General features: G+C 59.9%; 1 protein-coding gene across 2 annotated transcripts; it reads left to right on the plus strand.

Annotated features, from left to right (window-relative positions):
- Positions 1–1,189: 1,189 nt before the first annotated feature.
- Positions 1,190–10,997, plus strand: CFAP410 (cilia and flagella associated protein 410). 2 transcript variants are annotated; one of them, XM_039480597.2, is made up of 7 exons: positions 1,262–1,411; positions 2,651–2,669; positions 4,966–5,012; positions 7,668–7,897; positions 8,871–9,042; positions 10,102–10,195; positions 10,603–10,997. In XM_039480597.2, the coding sequence occupies exons 1-7, from the start codon at positions 1,335–1,337 to the stop codon at positions 10,726–10,728; spliced, it is 765 nt and encodes a 254-aa protein (XP_039336531.1). In that variant the 5' UTR covers positions 1,262–1,334; the 3' UTR covers positions 10,729–10,997. The 2 variants fall into 2 exon arrangements, with proteins under 2 accessions (XP_039336530.1, XP_039336531.1); XM_039480596.2 differs by lacking the exon at positions 2,651–2,669 and having other exon boundaries at positions 1,190–1,411.
- Positions 10,998–12,607: the final 1,610 nt, after the last annotated feature.

Genomic DNA, 12,607 nt, shown 5'->3' on the forward strand with positions numbered 1-12,607 from the left:
AGGGCTATTAACAATTTTGTTTCAGAGTTTAATCTAGAAATTCCTTCCCAAAGCTAGTTCAGCGTCCATCAGGAATGAACACAGGAAGCTTAGAGGTTAGAAGGAAGATGGGGGTGGGTTAGGAGATGTTTCCCTATCATCTTTTCTTCAGTTATGATTTTTGCAAAGGCGGTTTCAGTGGCCTCCTCCTTAGCTTTACAAAGGCTGTTTTGGCTATTATTTAAATTATAAATGTCTCCTAAAGTTAGCTTTGCTTATCCGAATAATTAATGCCAACTGCAAGATGGGGCTTGGCCGGATCTCCTTCAGGGCCATCATTCTCTCACTGATAGAATTTTTTGCAAAGGCGGTCTCAGAATGCCTGTCTTAATGCAACTGCAGCCCACGTAACGATATTTAGGGAGGGTCTTCCCTGACTTCTAAAAGGCTGAAATGTGCCGGGCGCGGTGGCTCAAGCCTGTAATCCCAGCACTTTGGGAGGCCGAGGCGGGTGGATCACGAGGTCAAGAGATCGAGACCATCCTGGTCAACATGGTGAAACCCCGTCTCTACTAAAAATACAAAACATTAGCTGGGCGTGGTGGCGCGTGCCTGTAATCCCAGCTACTCAGGAGGCTGAGGCAGGAGAATTGCCTGAGCCCAGGAGGCGGAGGTTGCGGTGAGCCGAGATCGCGCCATTGCACTCCAGCCTGGGTCACAAGAGCGAAACTCCGTCTAAAAAAAAAACAAAAAACAAAAAACAAAAGGCTGAAATGCTTGTAAGGGCTCTGCCAGACCTGCTCCTGCGTCTTTCCCATAGACGCGTCTTTTGTAAATGCTGGGAGGGAGGGAGGGAGACAGGGATGAACACAGCCCCGGGGCTGCCCTGGGTTTATCTGAATCATAACTTAGAGCTGTGCCAAGTCCACCCCATGCACGCCAGGCCCGCGCTCAGACAGGCCTAGGCACGCCCCCACGGCCGCGCGTGGGACCAAGCTCACCCCACTCGGTTGCTGGAAGCGGCAGTTCAGCCTTCAAGGAGCCGACTCGGAAACCGCCGCCCGCACCCACCCGCTGCTCACCGCGCGCTTCCGGGGTCGCGCTAGAACGCCGTCAGAGCCAAGCGCCCGACGCCGCGCATGCGCAGAAGCAGAGCCACGGTGTCAGAGGCGCCCAAGGGGCCCCAGGGAGCTCGCGTAGCCCCGCCCTCCTCGCTAAGCCGCCAATGGGCTCTCAGGATCCGCCCCTGACGACGCGGGCCCCGCCCCTGGAGACGCGCGCCCCGAAGTCGTCACCTGCCCGAGAGCGGGGGGGCCGGGGGCCCGGTCGGGCCTGGGGTCCGCGGCGCGGCCGCCATGAAGCTGACGCGGAAGATGGTCCTGACCCGGGCCAAGGCCTCGGAGCTGCACAGCGTGCGCAAGCTCAACTGCTGGTGAGACGGGGCAGCGGCCTTCTCGCGCGGTCGCCCCGGGGTCGGGGACTGGGCCGGGGCCGGGGCGGGCGGGGGCGGAGCCGGGGCGGGCGGGGGGCAGGTGTCGGGGCGCGGGCGGGCGGGGGGCAGGTGTCAGGGGCGGGGGCGGAGCCGGGGCCGGCGGGAGGCAGGTGTCAGGGGCGGGGAGCGGCGGAGAGCCAGGGGTAGGGGAGAGGACGCTGGGTTTGGGGTCACCCGGGGCGCCACATTTCCCCGCCGGCCTCTGTCCCCTGCTGCTCTGTGCGGCTGGGTCTGATGTCTGGCATGCCAGCAGTCACTGGGACCAAGTCGAATAGAAGACAGAACTGAACTCTTGAAGATTGAGTCAGGAAACACGCTGGTAATCGGTACTGGGGCGGCCGTGCCCGAGGACTCCTGGCAGGTGGCAGGAAGGGATGTGGGTGCAGTGGGACCCATGCAGGCTCAAAGGCAGGTAATGCCGGGTCTCACTGGGCCAAGGAAGACCAGGGTCTTCCAGAAGAGGCAGCCTGGAGTGAAGGCTGCAGGGTCTCCAGGGCTCCCTGGGGGCTCAGTGGGGTCACTGCACCCTGTCAGCTGGTGGCACCGTGCAGGCGGGCGTGGGGGTCAGCGAGAGCAGACGCTTCCTCCCAGGGGTGTCCCCAGACTGCCCGGAGTGTGTGAGCTCTTCCCTGTTCATTAAAAAGCTGTTCTGTCTGCTCTGGCATATCTGGTGTTTTGGCCACAATTCCCCTGTGGCATTTGCTTTCGGTAATGCATTTCTTTGTTTTGCATGGGGTGGTCAATGCTGTCACTAAGCAGGGACAAACAACAACCCTATTTCAGGCTTTTCGAGTTTGCTTGATAAGTTGCCTGCTCAGCCTTTGAACTTGGCCTCTTATAAAGACTGCCTTGTTTATGTCAGTGAGGGAAACTAACCTGCTACTCAGGGACCATGAGGAAGAGTTCATGTTTTTGTGTCTTACAAATGGAGCAACCCCTGCTACTCCTTATCTGAAAAGTACCACCCCAACGTCAAACATACAGTTTTGTTGAAAAGCAACTAAAACCATTTTCTACACCTTGGCCAGGTATCTGGCCAACTTTACTTTCTTACCAAGCCATTACAATCCTGGAATCCTCAGGTTTGTAGGCAGTCATTGGTAATTTTGGAAATTTTTGTCTTTGGTGTTTTTTATTCAACTGTAACAAAATTAAAGTATGTATCTCTTCTCTCCCCAGGGGCAGCCGCCTCACAGATGTAAGTATTGTGCTGATCAGCTCCAAGTGGCTCAACCCCAAAAGTTGTAGCTTCTTCCCCAAGAGAATTTTTGAGTTCATAAAACTGCACTTAGCAGTTCAGTCCCACACTTGGTTCTTTGTTCACTTAGTGGTTTTCATTATGCAAAATCACTAATGGAAAAACAGGGTTTTTTTGTTGTTGGTTTTTTTTGTTTTTGAGATGGATTTTTCCTCTTGTTGCCCAGGCTGCAGTGCAGTGGCGCAATCTCGGCTCACCTCAACCTCTGCGCCTCCTGGGTTCAAGTGATTCTCCTGCCTAAGCCTCCCGAGAGCTGGGACTGTAGGCACGTGCCACCATGCCTGGCTAGTTTTGTATTTTTAGTAGAGATGGGGTTTCTCCATGTTGATCAGGCTGGTCTCGAACTTCTGACCTCATGTGATCCACCCACCTCAGCCTCCCAAAGTGCTGGGATTACAAGTGTGAGCCACCGCACCCAGCCCTCTTTTTTCATATTTTGAGATGCAATTTTGCTCTTGTTGCTCATGCTGAAGTGCAATGGTGTGGTCTCGGCTCACCGCAACCTCCCAGGTTCAAGTAATTCTCCTGCCTCAGCCTCCCAAGTAGCTGGGAGTACAGGCATGCACCACCACACCTGGCTAATTTTTGTATTTTTAGTAGAGACAGGGTTTCAGTATGTTAGTCAGGCTGGTCTTGAACTCCTGACCCCTGGTGATCTGCCCGCCTCAGCCTCCCAAAGTCCTGGGATTACAGGTGTGAGCCACCGCACCTGGTGGAAAAACAATTCTCTAGTGCCAGGCTTATTTTGGAGTTCCCATCAACACCCGTATACGTGAAACACCCTCTGTCACATGGTCACAGAGGAGGGGAACAGTCAGTTTGGAACTTGCTCTCACCTGGAAAGGAATCCCAGGAGGGTTTGTTTGCCATTGTTAAGGGAGCGTTGAAGGTCTCCCCAGCCTCCTGACTGCACTCCCTCTTCTTGGTCATGTCTAGTTTTGTGCCCCCACCACTACCCAAAAGACAGGCAGAGAGTCAGCCCTGCTGGGATACTTGCACATGTACGTCTGTGAAGAGATTTCTTTCTCCTCTCTCTCATTCTCCTTCTCAGTCCAGAACGTCCCCAACTTACACAGGGATTGCAAACCAATTGTTTATTTCTCTTTTATTTGAGATGGAGTCTTGCTCTATTGCCCGGGCTGGAGCGCACTGGTGCCATCTTGGCTCACTGCAACCTCTGCCTCCTGGGTTCACGTGATTCTCCTGCCTCAGCCTCCTGCCTGCCACCATGCCTGGCTAATTTTTGTACTTTTTGGTAGAGATGGGGTTTCACTGTGTCGGCCGGGCTGGTCTCAAAACCCCTGAGTTCAGGTGATCCACCTGCCTCGGCCTCCCAAAGTGTTGGGATTAAAGGTGTGAGCCACTGTGCCCAGCCCAATTATTTATTTCTTTATTCTCCTTTGTTTTTTAATTTAGTAGAGACAGGGTTTCATCATGTTGGTCACGCTGGTCTCGAACTCCTGACCCCAGGTGATCTGCCCGCCTCAGCCTCCCAAAGTCCTGGGATTACAGGTGTGAGCCACCACACCCGGTGGAAAAACAGTTCATTTGAACTGAGCAGCAGTACCTTTCCTAAGACAAAAAGCCAGACACATGGCACCTGCATGTAATCTGTTTTGTGCTGTAGCTGAAATGCTGCAAGTTTAGCAGTGAATATACAAACGCGCCACGGCTGTAGACACGAACACCTCATACGTGGGATGCATCTGACCAGGCTGTGCGCTTCACTGAGGTCAGGGCCCTGCCTGGCACCCAAGCTGCTGGCACCATGCCTGGCGTATGGTGGGCGTTCACATATGTGGGTGTGACCAGCAGGTTGTGCAGGCTTTGTGGACCCCCCTGGGCACCTGGCCCCAGAATCGAGAGTCCCGGTGCGGCCTGTCTGCCTTTCGGCCCAGCCCTGTTGTCAAGAAGTGATTTCCATCCTTTCCTTGCTTTCTGCCCCTTACTGGAGGGTCAGGCAGGTGCTGTTGTAAAGTTTGATAGGGAGAAAGCACAGGCAAGGAGGAGCCTCAGTTTCTCCCTCAGGCTGTGGGGCATCTGGGCTGCAAGGTGGGGCTGGTGGGGAGCCCAGCACGCTCGTGGGCGTTCCCCCGGGACACCGTGGCCGAGCAGGGCGGCTCCCCTCCGGCCCGGAAGTGGAGTTGGCTGTGGCTCTGACGGCTCTCTGTGGCTGGTGGCCGTGGCTGCGTGCCCTGCTGGGCCGTGCTTGCCAGCCGTGCTCTTTCCCTCCTAGATCTCCATTTGCCGGGAGATGCCCAGCCTGGAGGTGATCACACTCAGGTACCTCGCTCCTGCCGTCCTGCTCAGCCTGGGGCCTGGAAGCCGGGCAGAGCCTCATGTCCCTCCCGTGGACCCAGAGCTGTGAGATAACCTGGAAGCCTTCAGCACAGACTGAGGGCAGCTTCCAGAAGGGGAGGGGCCGGGGCAGCCAGAGCTGGGCCTACCCTGTGGCCCCAAGTTCAGCCCGCCTCCCTCAGGGCCTCACCTGGGACTCCCGATGGCTCCTGTCTCCTGCCTGCCCAGTGGTGCCGCTGCCCACCCTCGGCCTCTGTGCTCCGATAAGCCGTCGCTGTCTTGCTGGGCCAGTCGCTGGTGGGGCCCTCCTAAGGATGCATGGTGGCCCGCCCTGGCCGCCCTCAACGGTGGCTGTGTCTGCCCCGGGACTCCAGAGTCCTGGCCTCTTCTGCCCACCCCCCGCCCCGTGCCACCACTGCAGGAGCCCCCCAGTTTCTCTGCATCCCGTGACCTGTCCCCCTCTTCCGGGGTCACTGCCCTCCCAACAGACTAAGGACAGCTTGAATGAAGCAAGCATTCCTGGAGTTTCAGGCAGATGGGAGTATTTGAGGGCGTTGGGGAAGAGCTCCCCTTATCCCACAAATTCCCTTCTACCCACTGAAGGACCCGGCGGGGGTGGACACTCATGGCTCACTGCTGCCTGCCAGACGCTGGCTGGGGCCTTCTGTGGGTTTCTTCGTTTAAAAACTCACAGGGGTCTAAACCCTTCAGGGAACCCCCGCCCCCATCTGGCAGCTCAGAGGCTCCGGGGCTTGCCCTCTGAGAGTGGCCGTTGTAGGCCCTGGTCCCTGAGTGTGACCTACCTTCTTGATCTCACAGCCAGCCACAGAGTAGGCCAGCTCCTGACCATCCTCCAAAATGCCTTCCGTTGGCATTGCCATGGTGATGCCCATGCCCAGCCTGCTGCCCACCGTGGGCTGAGGCCAGTCCACCTGGTGTTCAGGCACCCCCAGTGTGGGCACCAGCCTGTCCTGCCTGAGCCTTGCTGAATAAAGAAATGAATGAAACAGGCTTGGAAACATGCTCTTGGGTCAAATCTCAGACCTCCCACCTGTGGGCTGGCTGACCTTGGGCGAGGCATGGCCCTCTCTGTGCCTCAGTTTCCCTCCTGTAACATCGGAGGTATTACAAGTGCCCACCCCACAGGGAGAGGAGGAGGCCATGCAGCCCGGTGCAGAGATTTAGCAGGGCTGTGGTGCACGCTCTGGGGCTTGCTTCATCAGTTGGCTCACGCTTAGGGTGACGCTGGGGTTCAGCCCTGCCTCGGAAGGCCTTACCTGACAGGTCAGCTTGGAGCTCGTCGCTCCTACGGTGGCAGGAAGCTTGGAGCAGGACTGTGGGTCTAGCTTTACCCCTGCCACGCACCGAGTCACCCAGGAGGCACAAGCCCTCTGAGCGCCAGGCCACTCGTGTGCAGGGTCATTTCTGTCACATCTCAGGAGGGACAGGACCCCCGAGGGTGTTGACAAGCTCAGGTGCGTGGCGCCTGCATGCCCGACCGCACTGGAGTGGAGTGAGGGCGCCACTGAGCGGGCAGGAAGCATCGAGGAGGCCACGGGGGCGTCCGCACGTCGGGCTCACAGGCAGACCCCGTCCTGGGAGGAGGCCATGGGGGCGTCCGCACGTCGGGCTCACAGGCAGACCCCGTCCTGGGAGGAGGCCATGGGGGCGTCCGCACGTCGGGCTCACAGGCAGACCCCGTCCTGGGAGGAGGCCATGGGGGCGTCCGCACGTCGGGCTCACAGGCAGACCCCGTCCTGGGAGGAGGCCATGGGGGTGTCCGCACGTCGGGCTCACAGGCAGACCCCGTCCTGGGAGGAGGCCATGGGGGTGTCCGCACGTCGGGCTTACAGGCAGACCCCATCCTGGGAGGCATCCCACAGCCTTAGTTTGGCTCTTAGTAAGATGGGCAGCCACCTAGCGAGAAGCCATGTGAGAGGACACCTGGGAAACGCTGAGTGAAGGGACAGTACCAGGGGCGGCGTCGGGGAGGGGAGCTCAGCACCAGGCGCTGCCTGGGAGGGCCCTGGTGACCCCCTTCTAGGGCGTCTGCCAGACCCTCCATGCTGGGTCCCTGGCTCCTGGAGGCAGCCGCTCTGTCCCTTTGAAGGCTTGCAGGAGTGGCCCCGCCTGTTTGGTTGTGGGGGGATGGACCCCACGGAGCCTTTAGACCTCCTATGTTTCTCTCTGATGCATCCACGTTCGGTGGAATGGACATGAAGCCCATACCCGGGGTTCCTACTCTCACGTGGGGGTTTTGGAAATTGCGTGCTCACTTCCACATCACATGGAGCTGGCTCGAATGTTCCGTCCCGAGTTTTTCTGGCCACTCCCTTCTTTGGGGCAACGTGACATGTCCCTTGAGAGGCCTTAGTTTCCTCACCTGTGAAGGAGGCTCATCCCCCGCCTCCCACTGGAGCGTCCCGAGGAGCCGGATGCGGAGTGTGGGGTCCATCCCAGTCCACCTTCGAGTTCAGGGCCCGGCCTTCCTAGAGCTCTCTCCTTGGCCCAGGTCCCGCCGCATGTGACCCGTGATAGCGGGAGAGGGCAGGGGCACAGGTCCCGTGAGTGCCTTTTCCTGGGGCTCCAGATGCAGAGGTGGCACCGGCCACACCCCTCTCTGTGCTGGTCTCCATGCAGTGTCAACAGCATCTCCACCCTGGAGCCTGTGAGCCGGTGCCAGCGCCTGAGCGAGCTGTACCTGCGGAGGAACCGCATCCCCAGCCTGGCCGAGCTCTTCTACCTGAAGGGGCTGCCGCGCCTGCGGGTGCTGTGGCTGGCCGAGAACCCGTGCTGTGGCGCCAGCCCCCACCGCTACCGCATGACCGTGCTGCGCACCCTGCCGCGCCTGCAGAAGCTGGACAACCAGGGTAGGTGGCCGCCCTCCGAAACAAGCCTGGTGGGGGATTTATCCAGCCCGCTTTTCTCTTCTGCAAATGCCTGGCCTAGCGGGACACACGTGTGTCGTGTGGCTCCTCCTCCAGAGGCCGTTCCCTGGCTTCCGTGTCTCCTCTCAGTCCCGCCACCTGAATGCAGCAGCCCAGTATTGGGTCCCTCCTGTGACCGCCACACGCTTAACCCCCCGACAACTGCAGGATGGCGTAGCAAAGCTAAAGGGTCCCCCTGCTTCCGTGAGGAGCAGCGCCACTCTGACCATCGCCTTGCGCCATAGCAAGTTGGGGGTCAGTGTCTGGCACTGGTCCACGGGGACCAGGTGGGCTCCACGGGCGGCCGTGGACCTAGGGTGGTGGTGCCCCGCGCACCCGCCGCGGGGAGGGGCTGCCCAGCACCACAGTGCCTGCTGCTGCGCTCCACCTGTTGGAGACCCAGGGCCCTCCGTGATCAGCCTCGGGGCGGCCGCGCGTGCCTCCTCTGGCCAGCGCCAGCTCCAGTGCAGTTTCCAGGTGGCCGTTCCGTTCCGTGCTGTTCCTCCCTGCCATTCTCAGCCCTCGTTTCTCATCCTTGTCAGTCACATGAGCACTAATACTTCCCCCAGACTGTTTTATTAATATTCATAATAGAAATAAACTTGAGGGAAATCGATAAGATGAATGAAATGGAATAAATTCAGTAGTCTGTTCCTCTTTCTGTTGTGTCTTAGTTGAGGTTGTGCTTCTGGCAGAGGCTGGCATTCAGATTCCACCATCTGCTGTGTGGTCCCGTGCCAGGCTGGGGATGGGACGGTGAGGGACCGGCCCCCACTCTGGGAGTTGCCCTGGAGGTGGACACATGCTGCATTTCACCAGCAGACTGTGCTGAGGCCGCAGTAAGAACGGGAGCCGCGGTGCATGTGGCCTGCACGGGGGTGAGGCCACTCATGCTGCCTCTGTCCTTCACCCAAAGCTGTGACAGAGGAGGAGCTGTCCCGCGCATTGATGGAGGGAGAGGAGATCACCGCTGCCCCGGAAGGAGAGGGCATGGGCAACGGCTGCGCCAGGCCGGGCTGCGCGCCGAGCGCCCTCAGTTCTGCTGCCCAGACTGGCCAGGACCCGCTGGACAGCGAGGAGGAGGCGATGTGAGGCTGGAGGGCAGCGGGCCCTCCCACGGGGACTGAGTGGGGCTTCCAGTGAGCTGCATCTTGGAAGTGAGGGAGAGGGACTGTCCAGGGTGGGTGCCTGTTCTCATCCATATTCTACGAGTGACCTGGGTAGCGGGTGTCCATTCTCATTCGTATTCTCTGGGAGTGACTCGGGGCCCAGGTAGCAGGTGTCCGTTTTCTTCTGTACTCTGTGGGAGTGACCCAGTGCCCCAGGTAGCCGGTGTCCATTCTCCTCCATATTCTCTGGGAGTCACCTGGGGTCCAGGTAGTGGGTGTCTGTTCTTTGTACTCACTGAGCGTCACCCAGGGCTCAGGTAGTGATTTCAGTGGCAGGTTCATGTTTTGCCCAACAGCAGATGTACCAGGGAGTAGGAGGGGGGTAAGCCAGGCCCTGTGCCCTGACACAGAGAAGGCTCTCGGCTTCGGAGCTTGTGAGGAGCAGAGTCCCTGGTGGGGTGCAGCCTAGGGCCACACTCACTGGAATGGTTGGTGGCGTGGCCATCAGTGTCCGTACAGCCTTGGGCCTAGGGGCCGTGGAGGGGCCACAGGGCTGACGCTGCAGTGCGGCGCGGGCGCTTCCCAGGGCAGTTGGCAGTGGGTCACAAATAGATTTGAGAAGCGGGGTACTTCCCTCCTGCCTGGCAGGTCACACCCGCTGCTGGTGCCTGCCGTGGGGGTGTCAGATGTGATCTCAGTTGGGCAGCTGCCGTCCTGCCCAGGGCCTGGCCCTGTGGTCAGCCGCTAACCCTGCAGCATTTGTGTGTTCAGGTGCTCCCTGCCCTGCCCCCAAGGCCCCGGGTGGAAGGTATTGTAGCAGGGGAGCCCCAGGATTCAGGGAGGGCGTACCACAGCTGACATAAGTGCCAGGCCCTCCAGAAGCTGCCATCAGGAGCCACTGACCTTATGGGAGTTGACTCCTCTTCCCACTGCGTGCCGGGTGGGATTTGTATGGATGTGACCTGCAGATGTGGTTTGCAGAGGCCCCAGGGCCACGAGCCCCACAACCCTTACACACTTTTGTCTCCCTCTCACCAGCAGCACCCAGGGTGAGCTTGGCCTGAAGCCCTGTTCCCAGGACCAGTTTCCTTCCTTCTTACCCAGGGATACTTCGAGCAGCCACAGGAGCAGGGTGAGTGACAGGGACCATTCGGGGGCCCACCGCACAGAAATCATGGGAGAGGGTGGAGCCCCAGAAAGCTGCACCCCAGAGGAAGCTGCATGTGTGGGTCTGTGAATGCGCACACACGTAACACGTGCCCCACACGCGCACACGCGACCCTTCTGACCCTCGGCCTCTTCGGGTCTCCCGGTCTGTGGAATGTGGGCCTGGGCCCTGCCGGGGTGAGGGCGACAGAGCAGAAAGGAGGGAAGAGCGCACACCCGTTGACAGGCAGGGCTCCTCTGCCCGGGTTCTCCGTGTGTTCCAGCCCCCGACTGGCCGCTCCTGCTGGGTGCCACTGGCCAGGCCCCAGCCCTCAGGGTGGGAAGCAGCCTCATGGTGCCGGGTGGGCTTAGTCTGCACCCCTCTGCCCCCAGAACGTACTGACCGCGATTCTGCTGCTGCTGCGGGAGCTGGACGCCGAGGGGCTGGAGGCCATACAGCAGACGGTGAGCAGCCGACTGCAGGCCCTGCGTGGGCAGGAGGTGCAGCACGCCGAGTGACCGCCCACAGGACCTGGGCACCGTGCCACCCTCCATGTACCCCAGCCCCCGGGAGCTGGAGAGCAGCTGCCACAGCCACAGCCCCGCCCCACACGGAAGCCTCCCGCTGGAGGGGTGTTAGGTGCTGGCCGGCCGAGGCGGCAGATGCCTGCCCATACCAGGATGTCCCCAGGACTCCCCTTCTGTGGTCAGGAGGGTCTGGGCTGGCCCAGACTCAAAGGGAGAGCTTTGCAGGCTGTCTCCCTAATAAAGGATTTTCCCAAGTCTCATCTGGAAGCAACATTTTTCCCAAGGCGTGGCCCTGACGGTCTTCCTGAAAGCAGGGGCCGTTTCTCAGCCACATGAGGGAGGTGTTCACAGGTGGCTTGGCTGATTCCAACCCTTGGTCATTGCATAGATTCCTGTTGAGCAAGAGACTTCCAGAAGGCGTCCACAGGGACTCCTGCCCTGAGCTGCTGTCAGCAGGCAGGCAGCGCCTTGGGGAAAGGGAGGGTTTCTTGACCGGGCGGGATAGGCGTGCCTTCCTTTGTCCTGTGAAGAGCTGCAGTGGGGCCCTCTGCTGTCCCAGTGAGGCTGTGGATGGACAGGCCTGTTCCCTCTGGGGTCCGGGCCTGGCACAGGAAGCAGCTGGGCTGGGGGAGTCTGTGAAGCAACTGAGAGGGGTTTTCTTTCCTCTGGGAAGAGGCGCAAGTCTTAACAAGGATGCCAGGATCCAGGCAGTGACCTACAGCCCTGGGGAAACTACCCAGTGCCCCCAAAAATCAAGGGAGCGTTCACGTGAGAGGGGGAGTCAGCCTTCCAGCCGGTGCATAGGAAAGCCATCTACCTGGGCCATTGTCCTGAGTGGGGTTGGGACCCAGACCTCCGTGAGATGTCCCCGTCTGTCGCCGAGTGGTGATGGGTGGCCATGTGTGCAGGCCACCACTCCCCCAAGCCTGAGCCATGCAGTCTCATTGTCCACTGCTATCAGAGCTGGCTGCAGCACCGGGACAGCCACTGTCCCCAGACTTGGGGACACCCAGGGTGAAGACAGTCGCTCACACATGCAAGTTCTCCAGGAGGGGTGTGATCTCTGAGAGGTGCAGAGTGAGGGGTCACCACTGGGGACGTGGAGGGTGGGCGGCTCAGGCCTGTCTGCCTCCTTGTGACTGTGGTGGTGGGGGGTGTCCTCGGTAAAGCGCTTTGTTGGAACGGCTGAGGTTGTTAAATTGTGTCCCCTCACAGGGCTTACACCAGCACCCTCCTGCCCCACACCATGCACACCTTGATCGGGACTATTGGAGGGGACCTGTGGGGGCAGCTGCCTGCCCTCAGCCCTCGGTTCCTCACCCCCACACCATTGCCGCCTCCACCCTCAGCCTCCCGCCCGCTCACCGCTCCCCTTCTTGGCGACTCCTCACCCACTGCAGCCATGGAGGACAGCCAGAAGCACTGCAGCCTGAGGCACCCCACGGTCCCACCACTCCTCCCCGTCACCCCGAAAGTTGGGTTCTCAAGCCGAGCAGGCACTGGCATCACACGTGTCCCTTTAGCCCAGTTCACAAGGGAAGACCGAGGGCCCGGAGGCTGCATCACTGCGCTTGAAATGCCAACCCCGTGTAGCCAGAAACGGGCCTGATGCAGGGGCTCCCACCACAGCACATCACCCAGGAGGGAGGCACACACTGTCCCCAGCATCACCCACAGGCCACCTGGGTGCAGCAGCTGAGCAGGTTCTAACAGCGTCAGGTCTATTCGGAACTGAGTCCTGACCCCGACACAGCAGAGCCCCCAGAACATGCACATGGTTCCCAGGGCCTGTGCACCTGCCTCTCTGTTCCTTGGAGACAGGTACAAACCCCGGGAGCACTGTCCTTGGACGACTCTCTCCTCCTGGGCC

The sequence above is a fragment of the Saimiri boliviensis genome, chromosome 18 (genome assembly GCF_048565385.1).
Source record: "Saimiri boliviensis isolate mSaiBol1 chromosome 18, mSaiBol1.pri, whole genome shotgun sequence".
Lineage (NCBI taxonomy): Eukaryota > Metazoa > Chordata > Mammalia > Primates > Cebidae > Saimiri > Saimiri boliviensis.

Excerpts from the sequence above, each read along its gene's own strand:
- CFAP410 (XM_039480596.2), top strand. The coding sequence starts at position 1,205 with ATGGGCTCTCAGGATCCGCCCCTGACGACGCGGGCCCCGCCCCTGGAG. Across the intron at positions 5,013-7,667 it reads CTGGAGGTGATCACACTCAG|TGTCAACAGCATCTCCACCC; the intron begins GTACCTCGCTCC and ends GTCTCCATGCAG. Across the intron at positions 7,898-8,870 it reads GCAGAAGCTGGACAACCAGG|CTGTGACAGAGGAGGAGCTG; the intron begins GTAGGTGGCCGC and ends CTTCACCCAAAG.